This window comes from Leopardus geoffroyi, chromosome A2 (assembly GCF_018350155.1).
Source record: "Leopardus geoffroyi isolate Oge1 chromosome A2, O.geoffroyi_Oge1_pat1.0, whole genome shotgun sequence".
NCBI lineage: Eukaryota > Metazoa > Chordata > Mammalia > Carnivora > Felidae > Leopardus > Leopardus geoffroyi.
Window position 1 is genome coordinate 91,659,303 of NC_059331.1, and position 27,207 is coordinate 91,686,509.

Sequence of the window (27,207 nt, forward strand, 5' to 3'; positions counted from 1 at the left end):
AAATTTTCCTGAGAAAATAAGATACATACAGCTTGTCTCTAAAGTTGCAAGAGGTAGTTTGGATAGTAGCTGTTCAGTAACTTGCACATTTGATTATTAAACTTTCTCAAGCCAAATATATTTGTGATGTTTATGTTTTTGAAACCCATTTATAAGGTGTCTTCTGACTCTGGTTACTATACTGTGCTGTTAGTACAGATGATATCAGCATTGATCACAGGAGTGTCCCAACATAAGGTTCTTCCCGTGAAGTTTCTGCTTTTAAAAACGGTAGTGAGAGATTTAGAAATACCTGAGCTGGGCACATGAGCTCAGCATCCTTAAAATGCATTGCTTCTTTATGTGCTTAGACAAACACACAAATTGAACTTTATTTCCTTTTGCCTTCCTTTTGCCTTCCTGAATAAAGATGATGTTACTGCCTACAAAACAAGGCAAGTATTTTGAGCTGTTTTTCAGCTGGACCAGCATCTAGGTAACAAGATTTTTCTCTGCACATTTTAACACAACTACTTTCTGATCAAAGCAACAGCCTATGTGCAGGAAGTAAACGAAGCTACGTGGCTCGCTGCATAGACCTGGATTTGGGCTCTGTGCACTTCAGTCAAAGCATACCAGTTAATGGGCCATCTACCTCCCTCTGCAATGTGACTTGACAGAAAAGGGAAATCAATAAAGCCCCAGGAGAGAGCTTCACTTGCTTTTATGTTTATGTTTTTCAATCTAGACTCACAAAGCACTGGCAAGAACTTCCAATAAAGCTTCAGTTTGCTGGTCCTTCAGGTGTTCAGGATTGACTGACCTTATCCAGGGCCGTCTGAACCTCTGCTTCACTTTCGGTGTCCAAGGCTGATGTGGCCTCGTCCAGCAGGAGGATCTTGGGGTTGCGAACCAGGGCCCGGGCGATGGCGATTCTCTGTTTCTGTCCACCGCTCAGTTGGGCCCCCCTCTCTCCAACCAGGGTTTCAAATTTCTACAACAGAAAACATGGAGGAGTTCCTGATGTATTTTAAATAGAAAAAGCTATGGAGTCTAAAATTCATTAAGGCAACACGGAGCTTCATTTCGACTATTGTAATGAGTCCTAAATTACAATAAAATCAATGAATACTGAATTCTAAAAAACTACTTACGTATACTCTGTATAAAATTTACAGGATTTATGTACCAGACTGTCCATATACTCCCAAGTGAATAATTTAAGGGATTTTCCTAAACAAAGTTGGACAACCTTGCATCTCAAACATTATTAGCTTAAACTTTGAAGAAAGAACTCAGACACATGAAGTCAAATTCTAATTTCAAGGGCAACTGCATTAACAAAGTCTTTACCTGTGGTAGTTTCATGATAAAGTCATAAGCGTTGGCTTCTTTAACAGCTTTCTTTATCTCATCCATGGTGACATTTCCACGGCCATAACGAATATTTTCAGCAATTGTGGTAGAAAATAGCACTGGCTCCTGACTCACCACTCCAATTATTTCCCTGAGATACCTTACATTAAAGGTCCTAATATCCTGCCCATCTATGTTAATCTGAAAGACAGAAATATTTCCATTAAATATTTTAAATCCATCTGACATCCAAAGCATCAAGACTCTTTAATTTGTTACAAAAAGTCTTAGCTAACATTTAACTTATTTACCTTATTGTGGTGGTTAAAAATGGTTATAAATGAGAATTAGAAACAAACAGCAATGTGCAAAAATAAAAATAAAAAGTATACTTACTGGGGTGCCTGGGTAGCTCAGTTGGTTGAGTGTCTGACTTTGGCTCAGGTCATGATCTCGCGGTTCCTGAGTTCGAGCCCCGCGTTGGGCTTTGTGCTGACAGCTCAGAGCCTGGAGCCTGCTTTGGATTCTGTCTCCCTCCTTCTCTGCCCCTACCCTGCTCATGCTCTCTCTGTCTCTCTCTCTCTCTCAAAACTAAATACACATTTAAAAAAGTATATTTGTTATCTTACACATACAGTTTTTTCATGGATGGATTATTCTCCATAAGCAATAATAGGTTATAGATTTTGGGCATACTATTATTTTTTGCTTACCGCTATTTAAATTTGATTAAAATGTCCACTTACTTACTTAGTGTACATATCATTTTGATGGTATTATGATGTTTTACAATATGTAATATACCATAATTTACTGCATTTCCCACCTGCTGGACATTTGGCTTCTTTTAAGGAACACTGAAGAATCACTGGAGAAGTAGAGACTTACCAGGCTAAAGAGTATGATTTATTTTTTTTCTCTGATAACAATTACTTACCTGTGCAATGACTGGTATATGTTGGGTATTTATTATTTGCTGAGTAAAGGTTGCATAAGCAACACTCTAAAAAGAATTTAATAATTTACAGTGCCAGCACTGTATCTGCTTTTTTTTTTCTTTTACAATTTACTACCTCTGAGTTTTATCATTTTACTTTTTTTTTATTAATAAGTGCAAGCCGGTACCTTATAATTGCTTTGTTTTATATTTATTTATAAATGAGCATATCTTGAAACTTTTTACAAATGCATAATTATATTTATTCTCAAAGATTTTCATGTTCATATCTTACCATACATCCAAATTTCTCAAATATTAAATATAATAGTTTTATCATATATAAATCATAGTTCTATGTATTGCTTTCTTTTATTGAAGCTTTACTGATTTTTTACTGAAGAGAAATTTAGGAAAAATTAAATGAAAACTATACCACTGGACATTTATTATTTGAGTAGTAAGAAAATTGTTAAATCATGATGTAAACACTGAATATCTCTGAGTTATAAAATTTCTGAAGTTTTTTTCCTGTTGACATGTATATTTAAAGTTTATATATTACTCCAGTAATTATTTTATTTTATTTTATTTTTTATTTAAAATTTTTAAAATTTTAACTTGGGTCTACATCCAACGTGGGGCATGAACTCATGACACCGAGATCAAAAGTCTCATGCTCCTCAGGCTGAGCCAGCCAGATGCCCCTATTCCAATAATAATTTCAAAGATAAGATATTTTCAAATGTGTATTTTTAATGGTTAGTATTTTACCAGGTTGTTTTAAAAATTTTTTTAAATGTTTTTATTTTTGACAGAGAGAGAGAGACAGAGCATGAGCGGGGGAGGGGCAGAGAGAGAGGGAGACACAAATTCCAAAGCAGGCTCCAGGCTCTGAGCTGTCAGCACAGAGCCCGACACATGGCTCGAATTCACAGACCACGAGATCATGATTTACTAGGTTGTTTTTAAAAAATAAAGAAAAATATTTACACTTGAGCCAATTCAGAGTTAGCTTTTGCAAATGAGGAAAGGATTATGTTCCTCCTTAGTAATATCAGATTTTTCCAAAATGTGTATTTTATTAATTAAATAAATAATTCATGAACCCTAAAACTCTGTATTCATTTCTGCCATCTCTATTCTATCTCAGCGCCTTTTAATGTTTTTTGTTTTTCTTTGTAACTTGTAAGCTTCTGTTTTCATAATTGTTGAATTATATTTCAGTATCAGGTAAACTCAATGTCCTCTGGATGGTACAACTGAGGAAATTTGAATATGTACTGTGGGCTAGTGCTGTACTAAAATTAAATCTATTGATTTTGATAATTGTTTTGTGGTTATGTAAGAGAATGTCCTTCTTCTTAGAAAATATGTTCTGAAGTATTTAAGGGGCAAGGGACATGATGTCCTTAACTTAGTCTCAAAAGTTCAGAAAAAAATATGCCTGTGGGGTGTGTGTGTGTGTATGTGTGTGTGTGCAGGCATGCACGTGCATGTATGTTTGTTATATATACATAGGCACATGTGGACAGAGAGAGAAGACAATAAAGTAAATGGGTCAAAATATCATTAGTAAATGTGGGTGAAGACTATGTCTTGCACCTTTTGTTGAAGTTTCAATTTTATTTATTTATTTATTTATTTATTTATTTATTAAGTTTATTTATTTATTTTGAAAGAGAGATAGAGAGAAAGGATGAGAGAGCATGAGTGGGGTAGGGGCAGAGAGAGAGGGAGGGAGAATTCCAAGCAGGCTCCACACTGTCAGCAGGGAGCCCAATGTGGGGACTGAACTCACAAACCGAGAGATCATGACCCGAGCCAAAATCAAGAGTCAGACACTTAACTGCCTGAGCCACCCAGGTGCCCCTGAAGTTTCAATTATAAGAAAGTTTTTAACAGGTAAAAAAGGTACCCTAGGTTATTAATGTCCCCCATGTCCCAGAAGACATTTTTTAAGAGAGAATCCCACTTTCCCCTGGAGATATTCCAACATTTAAGAAAACTCAACTATCTTTGATGAATTTAATTACTGTCCTAATTTCATTACTTCTTGTGACATTGATATCAGCTTGTCAAAAAATGCTGGATGAAATATTTTTGACCAAACCCCAAAATTCTTTGAAAACAACAGTGTCAGTGGCCTGGATGACTGTTTTCCAGTTGACTTAGTGGGTTATGGAAGTGCTCAGTGAGAACAGAAGAGAGGGTCATCTAGCTTCTTTGGCTTTTTATCATCTTGCATATTTTTGTTAAACCAGTCCAAATGTTTGAATGCATTGTCTAGATGTATTGCAAGTCTATAGCTTTTTTACTAAAATTGATTCACATGCCAACTGTTGCTAAAAACAAAACAAAACAAAACACTTTTGAAGGGCTAATTGGTACCCAGCTTTCACTTTGGAGAACTTGGTTCTTCCCACTTACCGTACCCTCATCAGGGTCATAGAGCCTCTGTATCAGCTGCACTGTCGTGCTTTTCCCACAGCCGCTGTTTCCAACCAGGGCCACCGTCTGCCCACTCTGAACCTTCAGGTTGAGGCCCTTCAAGATCTGTGAGGGAAAAGAGAGAAGAAGAATCATTTACAACAAAATCCTGAAAGGGGACTAATTTGATTCAGTGTTAAATTTGAAAAAAGTATCAAATAAGGGAATAAAACCCCAAAGGAAAAAGGATATAAATATCAAAATAATAGGGAGTTTAGGTCCCTTATAATGATGACACAAGCCATCTGAGTTAGGAATTCTTGTAAATATTGCTTACAGTACCTTGACATTAGCTCGAGCTGGATAAGAAAAATGAACATCATTGAACTCCAAATTCCCTCTGATGCTGTCTGGTTTGTGTCCTCTCTCTGAAAAACTGTCAATTTTAGGACTCTAAATAAAACAAAATTCAATAACTATTCCATCATAGGACAAACAATTGCACTTTTAAGGAATATGGCTTAGCAAATTCCAAAAACAGGACCTGGAATGGCTCAGTTTCCTTCATGTGAGACAGAAAGCTAGTTGTAGATTTTGTGTGTGCATGTGTGCATGTGTGTGTGTGTTGTGTGTGTGTGGAAGGAAATATTCCTTTTCAGAAAATAGACATTTTCTGAAAAGTACAGAGGGACATATTAATTCGATTTCTTATAATATCTTGCTTTAAGCTTTTGGCATATATTCATAAATTTTTGAAATGGTCAGAGATGCATGCTTATACACCTGTGATAACAAGACATATTATAATTGATAGAGCCAGGTATTTTAGCTTGTTCTGAAAATGAGCTTATTCCTAAACAACACATGCCATGGATTTGGGTTGTGAAGACTGAAACGTTGGTTGGGGCCAAGTTATTTAGGAGCAGTGTAAACTGCAAGTATATTCAGAAGCCACACAGTTTTCTCATGACTTAGGACAATGACACAGAAGGAACTGCCTGACTTAAAGGGCCAAATTTCATTAGCGACTTTGCATTTTATCCACAGAAATGCAGCAACATGTTTTAATACGTGAAAATTGTATTCTTTATTTCACTGCAGCTGGTAAAACTCATTCGATATAGTGGGTTAAAAATCATATGAATCATGCAGTGATTTTTTTCTTTGAAGGGGGCAACCCACAGCAAAATACACGGCTAATTTTTCCACCCATTCTTCCTGCATATGAAAGTCATAGTATTCTTGGTCTAGCTACACCTTGGAAGAGAAAAAGAGAAAACCTTGGAAGAGCAAACGTCTTTACTCTGAACTCTAATAATAAACATTAGTGCAGATGTACTTTTCCCAAATGAGGTCAGTGTTATTCTATTATTTTAGGATGAGCTTTTAGAAATATTGTTAATAAGAGGTACTTTTCTTCTCTCACGAAGAAAAGGTTCCTTATTTTCACATAATTAATTTTCACAGGATTTATAACCCAAAGCCAAATTTAAGTATGCAAGCCTCAAAGTACGTTTTGACATGGAATGAATAAGTGACTCACATTATCTATAATATTGAAGATAGCATAGGCTGCCCCTCTTGCATTGGCAAAAGCGTCAATACACGGAGCGGCCTGTCCAACACTGAAAGCTCCGACCAGAATTGAAAAGAAGACCTGAACAGGAGAATATGAGGAAAAGTTAGAAGCAAGCCCCATTCTGGTGCCCATTGTCACCTCAGATATGACTGAAACACATATTACACTAAGGATTGAGTTTAGTTTATCCTTTTAACATTTTGTTTTTTTATTTAGCAAAAGGGCAAAATTTATAAGGTTGATATAGTATTCCGTCGCTCAATGGGCTTCTTCAACATCAAAAATATTTTTTTTTTTTTTGTCTAGCTTGCTGAACTATCTGTTGTTCTCCTGAAGTTACACAGTCAAAAAGATTTCTCAAACCTACTTCTTTGACTCTGAAGCTAATGCCACTAGAGGGAAACATTTCCCATCAGTATTGTTATTCAGTTCTTTGTGACTTTCTATACCTATACATGAAATTACACAGAATGTTCAAAATGAAACATGACGGATTTTGGTCCCATGGAATTTCCTATTTTTTAAATAGCATTTTCCACATGTATTTTGATAAGATTTTTAATGAAAGAGTAACAGTTCACATATTATAAGCCACTAAATCACATCTGTGTGCACTAATTCCTTTACACAATTATTCTATGCTATAGCAAACAAAATCTAACACATTTCCCTTTAAATTAATATAGAAGCACCAGGAATACAGCTTCAGGAATCCATATAATTAACATAACTAGGAAAACATAAATGTAGAGAAATTACTCCTTTCTCTCTAGTCATGATGAAACATATGAAACATCTACACGTAGCTTGACGGTTCTCTGAAGACAGTAACAGTAACACTTCACATACCCAGAATTCAAATATCCCTCAAATATCTATCCACTATCTGCAGTACCAGTAAGGACCAGTAAGGAAGCAAAGAAGTCTCTACCAAAACAGATGTTATAAAGCTCATGCACCAGAGCTCCTGCCTTTTACGAAGAGGGTATTGCTGGGTTCTCTACATCATGACTATCATTCGCCAGCCCTGCTGGGAAGATATCACCATCCACATAGTACAAATGAGGAAACCAGGTTACAGAGGAGTCAGGATTCTGTCTCCTTCACAAAATTTAGCAAATGAGGAAGTGAAGAAGGTGGAGAGCTTATGAGCTGACCACCAGAAAGGAGACCAAAATGAGAAGGAATAGACTCCTCAATTATGAAAGCTCATCGAGCAAACAGCCCTCAATATCATTGGAAACTGAAGATATCACCCCAGAAAACATTTTCAGATGATTAATTTTTACAATGGCCCTCATTTTTCACCAGAGAGCCAAACTGTGTTCAGTATCCTCTGTTTAGAAACACAGGGAAGTGTAGTTTTTAAAAGGTTGCTATTTGAATGGTTACATGTTGTTTTGATGATCAATGACATGTAAAGATGGTCACAAAATATTGTTGGTTTATAAAAAATACTGCTTGTTATAAAAAAGGTTATGGAAAGATATGCATCATAATCCCAGTTTTGAAAGAAAAATACATACATACAGAATGATCTGGAGAATCTATACCAAAAGTTATCATTAAAAAAAAATTTTTTTAATGCTTATTTATTTTTGAAAGAGAGAGACAGAGCATGAGCAGGGGAGGGGCAGAGAGAGGGAGACAGAATCTGAAGCAGGCTCCAGGCTCTGAGCTGTCAGCACAGAGCCCGACGCAGGGCTCAAACTCACAAACTGTGAGATCATGACTTGAGCCAAAGTTGGACGCTTAACTGATGAGCCACCCAGGTGCCCCCCAAAAGTTATCATTAAGTATATATGGTTTAATAGATTATAAGCAACTGTAAGTAGTTAATAATTTTGAAAACTCTGTTTTCTAATCCTTTGTATAACTAATGTATGTTATTTTTAGAATCATAAGAGAAAGCTATGTTCATTCTGAGAAACAAAATGACTTTCCACCTTATATTTTGTATAGCCAATGTTTTACATTCTATAAATTTAGCATTATCTCATACTAAGACCTATCTATAATAATATTTACTTTCTTTTTTTAAAAAATGTTTATTTTTATTTATTTTGAGAGACAGGGAGAGAGAGAACATGAGGGGCAGAGAGAGAGGGCAAGAGAGAATCCCAAGCAGACCCCACGCTGCCAGCCCAGAGCCCGACACCAAGCTCAATCCCACGATCCTAGGATCATGACCTGAGCCAAAATCAAGAATCGGATGCTCAACAGACTGAGCCACCCAGGCGCCCGTTTACTTTCTTACATGATGAAACTCAATGGCACAAAGAGGATGCCTTCAATCCATATTTGTTCATTCATAAATGTATCCAATTTTTATTTCCTTTTATACGTTATATAGCTTTTCAATTGGTCTAAATACATGCCACTTTTTTGGCCCCAACTCATAATTGTGCCTTGTGTATCCTAGAAGGCCAGCTCTGCCCAAAGGACAGAGCAAAGATTCACCAAAAGAAAAAAGCCTGTAATCATGGCTCATACTTCGAAAAGGAGGAGTATGAAAGGAAACAAAAGGTAGATGGATAAACAATATTTTGGTTTCTTCATCAATATTAGGAAAACTACTTACTGTCATTGCATTTCCAATAGTATATTCTTTTGCTATAACTAGAGTGGATCCATACCAGAAGGCCAGTGCATATGATGCATATATTAATAGGAAGGCAATGCCCATTGAAATGCTTGCTGAAATCGCCTTTTTAATTCCAATCTTTTTGGCATTTTGTAGATGTTTCTCATACCTACCAGAAAATGAGAGGCAAACGTTGTAACAAGAAAACAATCCACAATCAGAGCCATATTCATCTCCTATACAGTTAGAGGTTTAAGGAAGAAAGCCATCAAAGTAAGAAACTTGCTGGGACCCAGCTTCCTGGGAAGTGAACCAATTCAGGATCAGCCAGGACTAGAACCCATCTGAACCTTCTCTTTACTGGTGGTAACTCACCTCCCTTGGTCCCTACAGTCTCCTGTAGCTGTTCCAGTATTGAACGTCACTCCGGGATATGGTAGAGCTTCACCTTCACCTTCATGGCCAGTATCACAAGCCAACGTTAAGGTGGAAGAAGAGAAACCAAGCCAAACAGGAATGGCATCAAAATGTAAATACCTTTCAGGATGCCAAAAATAGTTAGACTCTACACAACTCAATTTCTCTTCTCTAGGCAAGAGAAAAACCTCCTTCTACTGCCCCATTGCATGAGGGACAGGAATTTTACACTCTACAAGTACTTAAACTTGCATCTTTGCTGTTTTGTTTTGTTTTGTTTTGTTTTGTTTGTTTTCTGGTCATGCTGATCTTCAACTGTCAAGCCAGGGAACAAGGTTATGAAGTGATCACTACTCATAGGATATGGGTTCTTACTGAATTTTTTTAGATTTTCATTACGCTTTCTGTAAAATGGAGTAAATAATGCCTACCTTGTAAGATAATTATGATACTGAAGAACAACATTAGAAAGTAGTTACCACAGTGCTGGTACACAGTTGGCACAACCTAGTAATTCCTATTCCTGTTATTATTACTATTATTGTTTAGAATTTAATCTCCTGAATATTGCTCATTCTATTACACTTTTGAGTAGCAATTAAAATTCATATTACTGGGGTACCTGGGTGGCTCCATCAGTTAAGCGTCTGACTTCCACTCAGGTCATGATCTCACGGTTCGTGAGTTCAAGCCCTGCGTCGGTTCTGTGCTGACAGCTCCGAGCCTGGAGCCTGCTTTGGATTCTGTGTCTCCCTCTCTCTCTGCCTCTCCCCCCCTCAAAAATAAACATCAATAAATAAGTAAAATTTCATATTAGTGGCTTCTAGGATGTCATACAAAGGTACAAATGTCTACCATGGGTCTGTTAAGTTATAATTTTTTTTACATCAATTTAAATTAAATCTACCTTTCCATGCTAGAAACAGCAAGTGTGTAAAATCTAATTGGGGCTTCCTAAAATTAGGGGAAAAAACACAATGTATATAAAATGATACTGTAGAGAAAATATATAAAAATAGTGTGTTTCTAACAAAAAACGAATGTCATTCTTTTTAGTTTAACCAAATGAGATATTGAGAATGTATTAGTTTTTTAAAAAATGTAGTTGCCACCAAAAAGTTTCTTTGTTTAATTACTTAAAGCAGCCAGCTTTCCAGCATGCTTTCCTCAGTCCCGGGCACTGCATTCATTTAGCAGAGCAGCGTCCATGGGGAGACAGCCAGCATGCCTCGTCCAGCACTATGATGAGTCTCGTGTGGCTGGGCCCCAGGGCCCAGGGAGATTCAGGCCAGCCCCGTGTGACCCCCAGGCTCCGGTGACAGTGGTGGATGTGCTGTAATTACCTTCGCTTAGGTGGCTTGCTTACTGCGGCTAATGGAGCGGTACTGATTACACTCACATCCTGAGGTCCGAGGGAGGGTTAGTGTGCTCTGTGTGGGCTATTGTGTGCAGGAAGCAGCAGCAAGAGAGAAAAAGGAAGAGATTAGAGAAAGGAGCATCGTGGTTCTGAAGAGGGCTTAAGGAACAGAAAAATAGAAAACGAAAATGGAGGGGATTAGGGGAACTGTTGCTTTCAATGCTTGAGTATTTCCAGAGAATTTCTCTTTCAAAACGTTGTAGGTATCAGGAGTCCCACAGAATGGCAAAAACAAACAAACAAAACAAACAAACAAAAAACACAGAATCATACTTTCACTGTATTAGGGAATGTTATTTAAAGAAAACTGGTTGGGGACATTAAAGTAAGGCAGCCTAGCCTTTATCAGCGGGCCTTGATCTGGCATTTTGGTTTTTGTATGTCAGGTTCCTTTAGAGCAGGGTTCTTGGCCTGGGATCCATGGTCAAGGAATTTGAATGTGGAAAAAATTATATAATCATTTTCACTGACCTATACCTGAAATTTAAGTATTTCCTTGGATTATCAATGCAGGCAACAAACCCTGGTAGAATTAGCAGTAACTATGACTTTGTTGCCAGTAGAAATCTCGGATCAGTTTTGTATCATGTTACAAGTGATACAAATATCTTGAAATAACTTTTACCTGTATTTCTCCTTCAGAGTTACAGTAGTTATTGAACCCATAGTTCGCTCTTATTAATATGTTACCAATGAAAGCACATATTTACTATATCGTAATTTAAAAATATTTTGAAAACTGTACTTCATTATAATTGGTTTCCTTGGTAATCCTATATATTTCTGTCTTAGGAGTTTAAAATCATTACTCTAAGAAGGGAGTCCATAGGCTTCATCAGACTGCCAAAGGGGTCCACGGAACATAAAACGGGTAAAAACCCTGCTTTAGGGGCTGACGTTAAACTGTATATTTTGTGGGGGAGGGATTAATACTAAGAAAAGGAAAGCAGCAAACACATACCACAGAAGAACGAGCAACAAAAAATATAAAAGCGGACAGAGAACCTTCCTGACCTGTCCAGCTCTTTGTTCTGGCCCCCAAATGCTATCACAGTCCTGATGGCCCCCAGAGCCTCCTCTGCCACAGCTCCTGCTTTCGCATATGCAGCCAGTTCTTTGTCACTAAATGCCGAGAGTATCTGGACAGAAGAGAAACATTCATGACTTTTGTATGGGGAGAAAAGTTCAAAGGCAGCCTGTCAACTCTTCATTTTACTTTCTCTTTCCAAAGTCTATCTATCCCTTCCCGAAAACTGAAGTCCACTAACTGAAGTGAGTGGAGCGACACTCGTACCAGATCCAATGGCTTCTCCACCCCCTACAAAGGCTAGATCTGACCCACCCTGGTGATCTGCTCCCCAAGAGTAGTCAGGAACAGAAAATCCACATATAATTCTCTAATACATTTTGAGGAATAATGTCACGTTCCATATCTACTATGTTTTTTTTTTTCTCTTCTAATTGCAAAATAAACTAAACTAAAATCTTAATGCTTTGGAAAATCACTATTCTTTCCTTTATTGTGTCATGATTTCTAATTACAGTAAAACCTTGATGTGTGAGCATAATTTGTTCTGGAAGCATGCTTATAATCCAAAGCACTCGTATATGAAAGAATTTCAAGAACCATTGGCTCAATTGTGACCATGTGACATTCGGCATCACGGACTACTAATGGTGCAAGACATGACTCATTTGTCAAGTTAAAATTTGTTAGAAATGTTTGCTCATCTTGTGGAACACTCGCAGAACAAGTTACTCACAATCCAAGGTTTTACCGTACTTTGAACACAATACTTCCAGATGGGCATTCTAAGATGGCTAAACAAGACGCTGCAGGAGAAAGGTAAAGGAATAATCCAAATAAAAGGGATACAAGTAAGTTACTAGATAAATCATCAACCTCCAAAAGAGAGAAAGTTGTCAGAAAAATTTCTCAACTCTACAGTATTGTCTGAAGTAGAACAGGTTGTACACATTTTATAGCAAGGCAAGACTGGCAGGGTGCCACTTAACCATCACAGGTAACACTTAAAAGTAAATAAACCTGAACTTTAATTTTCTTATATTCATGCAATGGTTTGGAAGAATGTTATGGTTTAAAGTTGTGTTTCCTTTATAAGGACATACCGTGTAAGTAGTTTAAACTGCTATGCCTGACGATTTACCCAAAGCAATAAGAGCAGTGAGAAAAATCTGAGGTAATAACTGACATTTTAAATCACATCAGAAATAAGTTTCTTCATTACAGCATTAACAACATGCTTCTTATTGTGGTTTCAATTGACATGGAACACAGATCTGCACAACTGCAAGAACCAGAGTCCTGCATATTAAAAATAGCTCTTGTATGTGTGGCCTGACACACGTGAAAATGCCCCGGTTTCACACACCTTTGCCCAGACAGCTGCAGAGAGTCCCAGGATAGGGCTGATGGCCATTATCACGAGGGTGAGCTTCCATCCTCTAATGAACCCTACTATGAATCCTGCAAAAAACGTGGCTACTGCTTGAAAGAACATTCCAACCTTGTCACCAATTCCTTCACTGATTTTGGAGATGTCACTAAAAAAGATCACACTAAGTGGTTACAGGCAGGAGATCTTCGGCTGGAAAGCTGAAGTAGACATCTAACAAACACACAGACAGGTAAAACTTGTTCACGCTACAGCAAGCCGCTTTCACAGTCTTAGCCTCTTGAACGATATTTTTCCTTACCTAACTACTGCACAAAGGAAGAGTTTCAGGATCAGTTCATGCCTCTAAGAAGTTAGTATCATTAAAGTTGATACTACGGAACGAGTTAATCCTGTCTGAGAAGGATTAGCATTTTGAACAGATGAGTCAATTTGTTTAAAAGCGGGAGTTAGGAAGGGCATCTCAACGGTAATCGGAAAGTGCCACTTGCTTCTACCCCAGGCCCACTTCTGAACCCACTCTATTCTCCATACAGCAGCCAGTGTGATCCTTTGAAAACCGAAGTCTGAACGTGTTACTCCTCAGACCAAAAGCTCCCAATGGCTGCCCATTTCACTCTGAGTCAAAGCACAAGGCCTTAGTGAGGTCGAACCAGGTCCTAAATGTCTTGACCTTCCGTCCTTTTGTACTTCATTTGCTCACTACACTTGTGCCAGGGCCTCCAGGAAGAAAAAGTTTACCATCTATCTCCCTCTGAGGGAAAGTAAGCAACGATGACAGTGAGCTTAGTCTTGTTCGCTGGTATTATCACGAACATCTAGAATAGTGCTTGGCACAAGTAGCCCCTCAAATACTCGTTGAATAAGTGAAGAGCCAACAATTAACTAAGAAAAGTCCCTCTGTGACTTCATTCACACATTTACTTTTTCATTCAGTCATCTAAATTGAATGTATAACATCTGTCAGGCCCTGTGGTAAGCTCCACTGAGAGATAATATAAGATGTGAGCACATCTTCACATTAGCCTACCCTACCACTGAGGAGAACAAACTAACATAAGGAAAATGCATTGTGGCACAGGCTGTAAATGCTAGAAAGGGCTATCAGATGATCTAGTCCCAGTACGTATTAAACGCTTCATCTAGTAATTGTTTTAAATTTAAAATCTAACCATGACAAATGTTCGCATAGTTAGTGGTTAATTTCGTTATGAAAGTCTGACATTAACAATACACTTACTCTGTTAACCTTGTATTCAGTTCACTAGTGTCGCTGACATCAAACCAGCTTATTTCTTGTCGTAGAACAGCGTGAAAAAACTCCTGCCTAATTTTCCTGACTTGCCGGCCGGCTGCCAGAGTCCAAAATGAAACCTGTATATAAGCAGCAACAAGAACTCCAGCACCTAATCCTGAGTAATAATATGCATATCTGGAAAATAATTAGAAAGTTTCTTTTAAATACTGTCCTTTTTTCATCTCTTTCAGGAAAAATCTTCAGAATTGGCAATTAAGTTTACTGAAATCACAAAGATTGTGTAGGACATCATAACAAATACACATTAAAATCTTTTCTCTTTTCCAGAGGCACCTGGGTGGCTAAGTCAGTTAAGTGTCCAACTTCAGCTCAGGTCACGATCTCATGGCATGAGTTCGAGCCCCGTGTCGGGCTCTATGCTGCAGCTCAGAGCCTGGAGCCTGCTTTGGATTCTGTGTCTCCCCCTCTCTCTGCCCCTCCCCAGCTTGCACTCTTTTCTCTCTCTCTCTCAAAAATAAATAAGCATTAAAAAAATTTTTTTTAACCTTTCCTCTTTTCCTAAATTTTAAGAGGATGATGGCAAATCTATCCAGTTGAACTATCAAAGAACACATAATTTTTTGTGCTTAACTACAAAAATCATGACATTAATGATTTTAAAACTGATACTGACAATTTATAAACATGGTATGTTTTTTCTTTCATTATTTAGATTTTAGACTTGTATATCTGATCCTATTGAAAAACTTCACTACTATTCACAGATTACAAGTTACAGGAATAAAGAGACCAAACATGTGAAGTGGGTCTTAGTGTAAGTTTTCTCATATTGTTTACAGAAAGAACTCCCCCCCATAACCTCTTCCTATTTGGCAGAATTTGAAAATATTTTTTTAATAGTATGCTAAATATGTCATAAATTCATACTAATTTTGAGTAAAGTCTTAACTAAATTACAGGAAAGTTAGTATCTTTAAAAGAACAAATTCAGTTTTGACATTTTCAAATACATCTTTGATATAATTTTACAAACTATTTCAGATAAAAGCCTTTTGGGTCTATAATAGTATACAGATGTGCTCATTTAAATCAGCAACATTGATGGATAAGTAAACATACAAACATTATGTTACAGGCTCTTGAGATTCCTATTAGATCAAACTACTGTATCGATATTAAATTTACTGACATTGATAACTGTGCTGTGGTTATGAAAAGAATATCCTGTGCTTAGGAACCACACTGAAGTTTTTATGAATAAAGGGCCATGATAATGTATGCAAGTTACTTCAAATAGTGGATGTGATGGGGGTGGGTATAAATGATAACAACAGGTCAAAGAATATAACAAAAGGTAAAGAGCATACAGACACTTTTTTATATTCTTAAAATTCTCTGTAAGTTTGCCATTATTCTCAAATAATACATTTTTAAAAGTACATCATAGGGGCACCTGGGTGGCTTAGTCAGTTAAATATCCGACTCTTAATTTCCATTCAGGTCATGATCTCAGTTTGTGATTTCGAGCCCTGAAGTGGGCTCTGCACTGACAGCATGAAGCCTGCTTGGGATTCTCATTCTCCCCCTCTCTCTGCCCCACTCCCACTCTCTCTCTCTTAAAATAGTTAAATAAATGTTTTTAAAAAGTACATCATATTTATATATATATATATATATAAGTACCTACATTTATATATCATAACTACATATATATCAGCCAATTACCTAGTCATTTCTTCTTCCAGAATTCTGCCTGGATTTAGCGTTGACAATGAAAAATTCACTAAATAAAAACAAAACAAAACAAAAAAAAACAAAATAAGACATTTTTGAAAGGCTGAACTACTAACAGGCATTACCGGGTTTTAAAAATCTTTTTTCCTTTCACCCTCAATGAATTCTTTTCACTTTACTCAAATAAAAAATCCAAGGGTTTAGATGCAGGACATCTCTAGGGTCCAGATGGGGAAAGGTGGCCCTTCCAGGTTCGCCGCGGTCCTGGAGTGCTCAGGCCTTTAGCAAAGCAGCTTTCTGAGGCAGCAGAGAGGAGCGGATACAGAAGACAGAGGAGGAAAAAATAAATGGTCTCAATAGAAAACACAGGATTTAAGGGGCATTTTTTCTTAGTGGCTAAAAGCACTTTATAGAGAATTGTTTTTGTTGATTTTATTTCAATATATGCGTGTTTTCCCTTACATGTTTCCTTTTGTGGTAAGTAACAGAAAGGCTGAGTTACATCCATTGTAAAGGAGGGAAAATTATATTGTCTATTAATTTGAACTAATTTGATAAAACTATCAATGTGCCATTTCTGTTTTAATAATAACAAGCACTTACTGAACATTTATTATATACCAGGCTTTGTCCTGAACACTTTACATGTACTAATTCATTTAATTTTCACCACAATCCAATGAGGTATGACTACTTTATGAATCCCCCTTTCACAGATGAGGAAATTGAGACACAGACAAAGTCACTTATCCAAAGTCACACAGCCACTAAGGAGGCTGAGAGTCCTAGCGCTGTACATATAGTTCCTAAGTTTATACTACACTGATTGTTTCATGTGATAAGGACGTATTTTCACTTTTCAAAAAACACAAAGTGGAAGGGGCACCTGGGTGGCTCAGCTGGTTAAGCACCTGACTCTTGGTTGTGGCTCAGGTCATGATCTCACAGTTCATGGGATCAAGTCCCACATTAGGCTCTGTGCTGACAGAGCAGAGCCTTCTTGGGATTTTCTCTCTCTCCTTATCCCTCTGCCCCTCCCCTGCTCACTCGCTCTCTCTCTGTCTCTCTCTCTCTCTTTCTCAAAAACAAATAAACATTTAAAAAAAACCCACTAAGTGAAAAAATAAAAAGGAAACAGCCCATGTCCACTGCACTCACAAAATAATAGGACAAAATGTCACCACAGTGTTGTGGACAAAATATACCAGGGTATTTCCCATTTACCAGGACTCTAGGAGAGAAACTAGTCTTTGTTCCTTTAACACATGGAAATAATCCAATATTCATGTTTTCTGCATGCAGTGTATCTTCCTTAGCTTCTTCCAAAGAGGGCTAAGATTGAAATGTATTTAAAACTTAAACTACTGTCAGAATCAATTACCAGTCAGGATCAATAACCAGGCACGTGGGCCTGACTGTGGCATAATTTCTCCCTCAATATTGCAATTTCTACTGATGTTCACAGGGAAGTGTTTCTGCTTATTAATCTGTTTTTTTTTAAGCCATCAGATCCTTAAGGAATCATACCCTATTTTACTTCTGTTCTAATCAGTTCAGTTGTGTGTGCTCATTTCCTCCCTGGGTTCTTCTTCTTCTTCTTCTTCTTTTTTTTTTTTTTTTTTAATTCTTAACTGTTTATTTTTGAGACAGAGAGAGAGACACACACACAGAGCAGGAGTTGGAGAGGGGCAGAGAGAGGGAGACACAGAGCCCATTGCAGGTTCTAGGCTCCAAGCTGTCAACAGAGAGTCCAACATGGGGCTCAAACCCACAAACCATGACATCATGACCTGAGCCAAAGTCAGACGCTTAACCAACTGAGTCACCCAGGCGCCTCCTCCCTGGGTTCTTAAATATGGCAGCTTTGGGATGCCAAATTGGAACTGTATTTGGAATTAGAGGCAGACAAGCTACCTAAAGCTGGGTATTGGTGGAAATCATTGTTCAAACCTTGGGAAAATAACACATATATGTGTATAGGGCTAGTTTCCACCCCCCTCCAGAACTTAAGATATCAGGTGAAATTTAAATGAATTTTACTCTTCTCCAGTGTTTACTGCAAATGTTAAAATTCTCCCAGTGAGGATATTATAACTCAGACTGATCCTCCATCTTAGGAAATAAGAATCTATGGGCATTCAAAATTTGAAATGCTCTGTTCTCAGAGTCCAAGCTGAGAATGGCCACCTAGGTCTGGGTTAGTAACCCGAGGAGCTCCTGGGAGAGTTTCCGCTGCCTAAGGACTAAGGTAAGGCAGATGTGTGCTGATGTATTCCCTGAAAAGTCATAGGACTCTAGATCTGGAAATCTCATGGGATTCTAGATCTGAAAGGGTCTAGGCCTGGTCTTCTCAGATGTTACCTACTCTACCCCAGTCTCATAAACAATCTCCAAGTTGTTGTTGGGGGTTCTCAATGCCATCTGCCTGTTAGACTCACATGCGGAGCTTAAAAAAAATAGAGTTGACCAGGCTCCATGCAAGAATAGTTAAATCAGAACCTCTGGCTGAGTCTAGAGCATCACATTTCTAAGAAGTACCCCCACTGGATTCTTTTTAAGATATATTTTTTAAATGTTTATTTTTGAGAGAGAGAGAGAGAGAGAGAGAGAGAGAGAGAGAGAGAAAGCACAAGCAGAAGAAGGACAGAGAGAGAGGGAGAGACAGAATTTGAAGCAGGCTCCAGGCTCTGAGCTGTCAGCACAGAGCCCGACGCAGGGCTTGAACTCACAAACCATGAGATCATGACCTAAGCCGAAGTCAGACCCTTAACCGACTGAGCCACTCAGGCACCCCCCGCCCCACTTGATTCTTTTTAAAACAAAATGTTTATTTTTGAGAGGGGGGTGAAGAGAGAGAGGGGGACAGAGGATACAAAGCAGGCTCTGTGCTGACAGCAGACAGACCAATGTGGGGCTTGAACTCACCATCCACAAGATCATGACCAGAGCCAAAGTGGGACACTTAACCAATTAAACCACCCAAGAGCCCCTCCCCACTTGATTCTATAGCACAAAGATGGATAACTCCCACTCCGGTCTGCCTGAATGCCTCCCAGAACAAGGAAACGGGGAATTCTTGAAGTTGCCTATTCCTTTCAGAGAGCTCCCATAAAAATCTATTTTATGGATGAAGAAACAGAGTATTAGAGTGGTTGTTTCATTTCCAAGTTTTGACAGCTACTTTCCCCCAATATTTACTGATCATTTACTATGTTCCAGATGCTTTATATAAATGGTCTCATTTAATTCTATCAGTAAGTCTATGATTACCTTTCAAAGATGAGAACAATAAGAATTACAGAGGTTAAGTAACTTGCACAAGGTCATACAGCTGGTAAGTAAAGGGCTTAAATAACTGTACATCTTAAGGATTACAGGGGAGATATTACATAGAGTCCTGACTGTCATGTTTAAGTCTCAAATCAATGTCTGCCTTCCTCCATTCTGCCTAGAACTTCTCTTATCTTATGGAAATATTCAGCACAAAACAAAGAGCTAATGTTTATCCAGACAACTTAGGCAGTATGTGCAGTTAGGTAAGGTAACGGGTCTCCAAAATGCCTTTTCCTCTTAACAATGCAGCAACGCAAAGGTGTGAGGGGTATATTGATTTCTCTACAAAAATTTCCAGCTCATTACAGTCACATAGACTTGACACAACATAAAGTTCCTGATACTCTGCATAAAAATGTCTCCTATGACTCTGTCCTTAAAGTTTTGGACACAGAATGTGCACACTTTCTGCACAACTGAATCATTGTGAGGGAACAAACCTTGTCACCAACTAGGTTTATTCTGTTGACAGGATGGGCTCTGTTCACAGGATGGACTCTGTTCACAATTATTCACTGTCAAACCTTGTAATTTAAACCTTTTTTTTTTTTAAATTTTTTTTTTTTTTTTCAACGTTTATTTATTTTGGGGACAGAGAGAGACAGAGCATGAACGGGGGAGGGGCAGAGAGAGAGGGAGACACAGAATCGGAAACAGGCCTTTTTTCTTCTAACATTCCCTTCTTACTGGCTCCCATTAAGTCCAGCTGTCCAAGAATCCAACAATTCTAAGGAATAGACTTTAAATAAATATCATCTCTATGAGATGAGCAAGCAAGCTCAGCTAAGGCTAAGTACAGCTCAGTACCTGATCTTGTCTCAATCTCCATGATTTCTGCTGAACTCTACAACTCCCAACATACCAGGGAACTCTCTGGATTTAGACTGAGTATGAAATTTACAGATTTCATTTTCTCCAAAGAGGTATGCGAATACTATATTTACAAACTACTGAAGAGTGGACATTGGAAATTAATAACATGTGGGGGGCTTCCTACTGCAAATCATCCAAGACAGCCTATAGGCCTGATGACAAATGTGGCTATAGAAGACCAAGGGTCATTTCATTTGGTGGCTACAGAAACTACGTTGGCAACTCTGGGGAGTTTATCAACCCCGCAATCACAGCTTTGTAAGTGACTTGCTTGTGTCATTTCCCAGAGAGACCTTGAATTTGGCACTGGGCCCAGCACATGGCACTATCTGCCATGCCCAGCTGAAAGCAATTTGGTTGCATAATTAGAAACAAGTAATAAACAAACAAACTGTTCCAAATAAGAAAGTTGTGGAATTATTCTGGTGTCAGTAAAAGCAAAAACAGGACTATTAAAATTGGCCCAAACACTAACTCATCTGTGCTAAGTGTGATGCATTATTTTAAGCTCATTTTAAAAAATGTTTAATTGAGATAAAATACATAACAAAACTTACCACCTTAACCATTTTTAAGTGTACAATTTAGTAGCGTTAAGTACATTCACATGACTCAGTAGTGTTAAGTATATTCACACTGTTGCACAATCTCCAGAACGTTTCATCTTGCAAAACTGAAACTCTATGCTCATCAGACAGCAACTCCCTATTTCCCCCTTTCCCCAGCCCCCAGCAGCCACTATTCTACTTTCTCTTTATATGAATTTGACTACTTCATATAAATGGAGTCATTCAGTATTTGTCTTTTTTGGGACTGGCTTATTTCATTTAGCACAATATCCTCAAGGTTTATCCATGGTGTAACACATGTCAGGATTGCTTTCCTTTTTATGACTGAATAATATTCCATTATATATATATATATATATATATATATATATATATATAATATTTTGTTTATCCATTCATCCATTAATCTAATTTTTTAACCCTGAGTTGAAACCAGCCTTGATTGATGTGTCCAAATCTGGGCATCATCCTGCCATATATGTAAACACATAATAGACCTATAGATTTTCTAAGAAGTAAAAGGACAACAAATAGAAAATTCTTACTCCTCATTTCCTTAAAGACTTTTTAAACTATCCTATCTTGCTCCAATTTTACCTTTACAATGTTTGTGTTAAAGTTTCAATCACTGGTCAAAGTAATCCATTTAAAACTTTCCCAAACCCATTTTTGCTTTTATAAGAAAACCCACATTTTTACATTGGAGTATAGTTGGGTCCTGAGCATTGTTTGGATGGCAGAAAGGCCTGGGTTTGAATCTGTCCTAACCCCCACCAGCTATGTAATTTTGGACAAGTTATTTATCCTCTCCAAGCCTCAGTTTCCTCATATGTTACAGAGGATAATATTAGCTACTGTGAAGGATTGTTCTTGTAACGGTTAAGTGAAATAGGACCTAGCATATAATAAATACAATAAAAGATTACCATTATCATTGTTATTTTATGATAAAGAGGTTCTTCTCAGAGATGACAGTACTTGAGCAAAAATAAAGTGTGCTTTTTTTTTTAGGAACTTTAATTATTCAAAAGACACTTTTACCAGATTTCTAAAAGATATTAATATTTACGTAAACAGATCTTATTGTATGAATTAAGCAATCATATTCTCTTAGGTAATTACACTTAAGCTCTACACTGCTAACCAAATACGTAGCCCTGAATCAGTAAACACTGAAAACTCTTACTGACCTAAATGATAGAGTCCACTTTTTCTCAGGTATCTTTGCTATGTTAAGCTGCCTTTCCTTTATCATTTTTTTTTTCTTTATACTCCACCATCTGTGTACCGATAAAGCTTCACTCAGTGTTATCCAGCCTAGCGCCCACAGGGTCTCTTGGGATCCCGGAACTGAGCCATCAGGCTTGGTAGAAAGGACAGAAATCTTTCTTTCTGTTGAATTTGGCCACTATGAAAATAACTCTGTCCATTGGAATCGGAATCCAGAGCTGTTGCCCAAGTCCCTCTTACAGATGACATTAACTTATGGGACCCCTTTGGCTCTTCAGTAATTAATACTCCTCTGCCTGAGTTTCAAAACACATCATTCTCATATTGAAACCATTCACTCTTAATGAAGTGTTATATCAAGGTTCAGTCAACCTGGTTGATCCAAAAATTAGAGACATAAAATGGTATAATTTTAACAGAAAGGGTGGAGGGAGAAAAAAGAAAAATAAAACCAGAAACAGAGCTACAAGCTGAGCATAGCTAAGAAGTAATGCCATGCTAACTGAGGTATTTTGAATTCTGTCAGTAATCACCAAAGGGAGGGACATACTCTGTTATAGTTCCACAGCCTTCAAGTAAAGGGACTGCCCTGCTTTATTGAGATGCAAAGCTTTCTGTATATTTCCCTATTCTGTATTAAAAGTCAAACAGAAAAGTCAAACATACACCTATTCGTTGAAACTTAAATGAGTATTTGAGGAATTTTCTGAGAATTTTATAACTCTATCAGTGATATCTAGAGTCACCCAGGAATCCAAACCATTAAACAAGTAGATGAGAAACAGCAAAATCAACTTCCAATCTTTCATCCAGTTAGAGTACAATGTATGTTTTTAAAAAAATAGAGAAATGCTTACCTGGAAAGGAGAAATTTCCGGCAGTATCAACAAATTTGTCAGTCATTTGTCCAAATACTATCATCATGAGGGGGAGACCTGATCCATGAGCTATGGCCATGACAGTGCCCAGGGACATCAATAATTTATCCTGCCAGTCAGAATATCGAAACTAAAAAATAAAAAAAAAGGGGGGACGGGGGGAATAAAATACTACCTCATAGAAAAGAATCTCTCTTCCTCCACAACTATATGTTCTTTGGGTTTTTATTTAAGGTCAGTACTTTTATTTTTTTTAATTTTTTTTATTATTTTTTTTCAAATTTTTTTAACGTTTATTTATTTTTGAGACAGAGAAAGACAGAGCATGAATGGGGGAGGGGCAGAGAGAGGGAGACACAGAATCAGAAGTAGGCTCCAGGCTCTGAGCCATCAGCCCAGAGCCTGATGCGGGGCTCGAACTCACGGACCGCGAGATCGTGACCTGAGCTGAAGTCGGACGCCCAACCGACTGAGCCACCCAGGCGCCACAGGTCAGTACTTTTATAATAGTTGCAGATAAATGTAGTAAGGAAGACGAAAGATTTCAATCCAAATTATTGATAGATTAATTTTATGATTCTACTTATTTTGTATACTGTGAAGGAATCAATCTGATTTTGCTTAATTGCTTTTTTATTTATTTGTTTTAATTTATTTATTAATCAATCTGATTTTGTGCTGATAGCTCAGAGCCCAGAGCTGCTTCAGATTCTGTGTCTCCCTCTCTCTCTGCCCCTCCCGCCCTTTCAAAAATGAGTAAACATTAAAAACAATTAAAAAAGAAGAAATATTGTTTGATCTTCCAAAGCTCCTTAGGTAGTGAGTTAAAAACAGCGAGGAGTAAACATTAAGAACACACACATGCACACAAACATCACATCCTTTAAAACAACATTCAAAATATTTCAGAGGGAGAATTACAAAGAAGGAGGAAACAGACACCCTAAGTTTTATGGATAAGTTTCCTTTAAGAAGTTTGTTAGCTTTTAAAAGGGAGCTCAGAAGTGAAGTAAAACAAACATTATGGAGTGCCTATATGTGTAATTTGGAGAAGTCTTGCTTAAAGAGATGATGCTCACGGTAGAATCTGGAAGGATAAGGGAGAATTCGCTGAAGAACTGGGGAGTACAGATGAAGTGGGGGGTATTTAGGCCTAGAATAGCAAGGTGCCTAACAAGCTTCATGGAGTGCTCAGATAACCCCATGAGTAGAATCCCTGAAGTGTGCAGTGTGGGGCATGTTATTAGAAAGAGGTATAAAAGACTTGGTGGACCACACCAACCCTCCTGGACTTAGGACTATCAATGCATAGTGTACTTAGTACTATCACTTAGAAGGGTGATACCAGTTGTCACAGTGACATGCACAACACTCAAGAACTAACCAGCCAATCAATGTCCTAATACTCCAAAGACTTTGTCCTTACTGTCTTTTTAGCTCTAATCTCACTTTTTCTTCCCATTTTTGATTGACTGCTCTATGGCTCTCTCTGTTTTCTTCTTTCTTTCTCTGCCTTCTAGGTTACATCCTTCTTCTCTTATATTTCCATTGCTCTACCCTCCCCTCCATCCCTTGCATCTCCCTTCAACCACCTTCTTCATCTGTTCTCTCTACCCATTTCCATCACCCCACCCCCTTTTGGGGATGAGGCACAGTCATGAGGAGAATGAGTGATGAGTCAGGCTTGGCAGAGTGGGGTCTTGGAGAGCTGACGCAGAGTCAGACAGGGTCAACAGGCCAGGGCAATGTGAGGTCAGACACACTTGGTGGGGAGGAGGGGTGTGCAAACTGTTCTCACAGAGTTCCAGAAGTTCAGTATGGGGAGGCCAAATTCCATCATCAAACACGCAGGGCAAGCAAGAGTACCGAAAGAGTCAAAGGTTCAGTGCCAGGGGGAGCTTGGCAAAGAACAAAGGGAGCAGGTAAAATTAAGAGCAAATGGTGAAGTTTCCCTAAAATTGCTACAATGGGGACTAGTGTCCCTAAGGTTCATTTTAGTGACTCCCAGGGAATGGAGATACAGCACTTGGGTCTCCTGGCCAGTTATAAGTACAGGATTGGGCTGTCATGTAATGTTCTCTTTAGTGAACATTTATATGAAATTAAGGATCATTTTAAATACTTTTCATACTACTTAAATAAAATTTCATTGTCTCTAAGCTTAAATTTAAAATTATAAGAATTTCACAGCAACATCCTAAGTAAACTTAGATTTGTTTTAAGTGATTTTCAATAAAACAATTAATTGCTAATTCTTGTTAGAAACAGTTTTTTCCAATGTCTAACAGTTGTCCTGAACCTCTTTCAGGATAAATATGTATTCAGAGGCAGAAAAGATTATATTTCAACTTGGTCTAAATTTTAACTTTTTTTTTTTTTTTAATTTTTTTTTCAACGTTTATTTATTTTTGGGACAGAGAGAGACAGAGCATGAACGGGGGAGGGGCAGAGAGAGAGGGAGACACAGAACCGGAAACAGGCTCCAGGCTCTGAGCCATCAGCCCAGAGCCTGATGCGGGGCTCGAACTCACGGACCGCGAGATCGTGACCTGGCTGAAGTCGGATGCTTAACCGACTGCGCCACCCAGGCGCCCCTAAATTTTAACTTTTAAGGTCAAATTAAATGTTCTAAATTTCTACCTCAAGATTTGTGGTGTTTTACTTCCTGTAGGAGGCAGATTTAAAACATGTGCATTAAAACCAGACTTCGTTTTACAAACAACTTATTCTCTAAAGCACTGAATTAAAAAAAAAATGGATACCTTTCAACAAAAATATTACAAGAATCAGGGTGAGGAGAATGGGGCTTTGCGGTGACATGAGAAATGTGCAACAACATTTGGGACTGAAGACGTTTTGGTGTCTTTTCATTCATTTACTTACTAAATTGGAGATTTCAGCTGACATGCCACTTAATACCAACTTCTTTGCTATGGAATAACGGCTGTCATAGTTTGAAACCCATCATATTTACTCAAGGCAGGCAAACACTTCCTTGGGCCACCTCTCTGAGACATATTACAAATGAAAAACTGATTAGACTTCTTCCAAAAATATACTGGCTTGCCTTGTACCAGCAGAAAAGCACTGAGAATTGTGTTAAACATAATCAGAATCTCTAATAATTACTCCACATTTAATCAATTTTCTGGGAAGCCAAATGTAAACAGAGATTTATTAATTATTTCTAAATTTCTGTAGTTAACAATCACTTTCTTCATATGCAATCTTTTTTTTTTTAAATTTTTTAACATTTATTTATTTTTGAGACAGAGACAGAGCATGAACAGAGGAGGGTCAGAAAAAGAGGGAGACACAGAATCTGAAACAGGCTCCAGGCTCTGAGCTGTCAGCACAGAGCCCAACGCGGGGCTCGAACCCACGGACCGTGAGATCATGACCTGAGCTGAAGTCGGACGCCTAACCGACTGAGCCACCCAGGCGCCCCATATATGCAATCTTATTTAACCAAAATTTGGTGGGTGTGTGTGGTGGCGGTGGTGGATGTGTAAGTGTGTGTGAAACAGATACATAGATGCGTTTTCTAGAAATTGGTGAGTTTGTGAGGTGCTATGAACACAAGGCGTGGCTCTGTTCTGTTTCATAGCCAGCCTATCCCTACCTCTTTTATCATCTATGTTGAGAATGTGATCTGTTGATTGTAAGAAGCCAACCTAAGACGATCTTAAACTACTGGCTCCATAATTACTGATTCAAGACACCAAATCTGAATGAAGACAAGAATTATTCATACTTAATATTTCACAGCTTACCAAGGTTAATGGTCCAATCAAGTTCACTCTCTCCTTTTTTTTCGTATCTGGGTTGCTGTAAAAAAATATAATTGTTTGAATTTAAATCTGTTACCAAATGTTTTACAGTCAATTGACTATAAACTTGAGTCATTATCACATTCAAATATTCTAATATTTTCAAATATAAAACAGTGATATCCACACATTGTCATCATTATCCAGTTTAACAAACACTGCAAGGCAATCAAGTGCAAAGGTAACTGTCCAAGGTACTACAAGGATATCTGGATTAATGAGAAATGGCCACCTGCCTTGCAGAGGCCACACACAGAAAGAAAACACAGAGGTTAATATCTGCCAAATAATTAAATTCTTCTGTTGCTTAAAATATGTACTGATCTAAAAATAGTAAAGTCTACTCTTCTGAAAGACTGTAAGGAGTGATGTCAGGACATCCTGTT

At 37.9% G+C, this 27,207-nt stretch overlaps 1 protein-coding gene across 11 annotated transcripts in view; it reads right to left on the bottom strand.

The window, feature by feature from the left end:
* Positions 1-27,207, bottom strand: part of ABCB4 (ATP binding cassette subfamily B member 4) — a 74,358-nt gene that overhangs the window by 43,886 nt on the left and 3,265 nt on the right. For 5 of the 11 annotated variants that reach the window (XR_006716263.1, XM_045494684.1, XM_045494687.1 and 2 more), the window contains exons 3-14: positions 26,765-26,819; positions 22,971-23,121; positions 16,100-16,157; positions 14,357-14,548; positions 13,093-13,264; positions 11,714-11,838; positions 8,863-9,034; positions 6,246-6,359; positions 5,045-5,155; positions 4,703-4,828; positions 1,333-1,536; positions 803-973 (exon numbers count right to left, since the gene is read on the bottom strand). Coding sequence is in view for 10 of the 11 variants with exons in the window: in XM_045494684.1 (XP_045350640.1) it covers positions 803-973; positions 1,333-1,536; positions 4,703-4,828; positions 5,045-5,155; positions 6,246-6,359; positions 8,863-9,034; positions 11,714-11,838; positions 13,093-13,264; positions 14,357-14,548; positions 16,100-16,157; positions 22,971-23,121; positions 26,765-26,819 (1,651 nt within the window). In the remaining variant the exon portion in view is untranslated. Of the gene's footprint in view, positions 1-802; positions 974-1,332; positions 1,537-4,702; positions 4,829-5,044; positions 5,156-6,245; positions 6,360-8,862; positions 9,035-11,713; positions 11,839-13,092; positions 13,265-14,356; positions 14,549-16,099; positions 16,158-22,970; positions 23,122-26,764; positions 26,820-27,207 lie in introns of those variants that run through there. The other 6 variants (XM_045494685.1, XM_045494689.1, XM_045494692.1 and 3 more) reach the window with 6 other exon arrangements.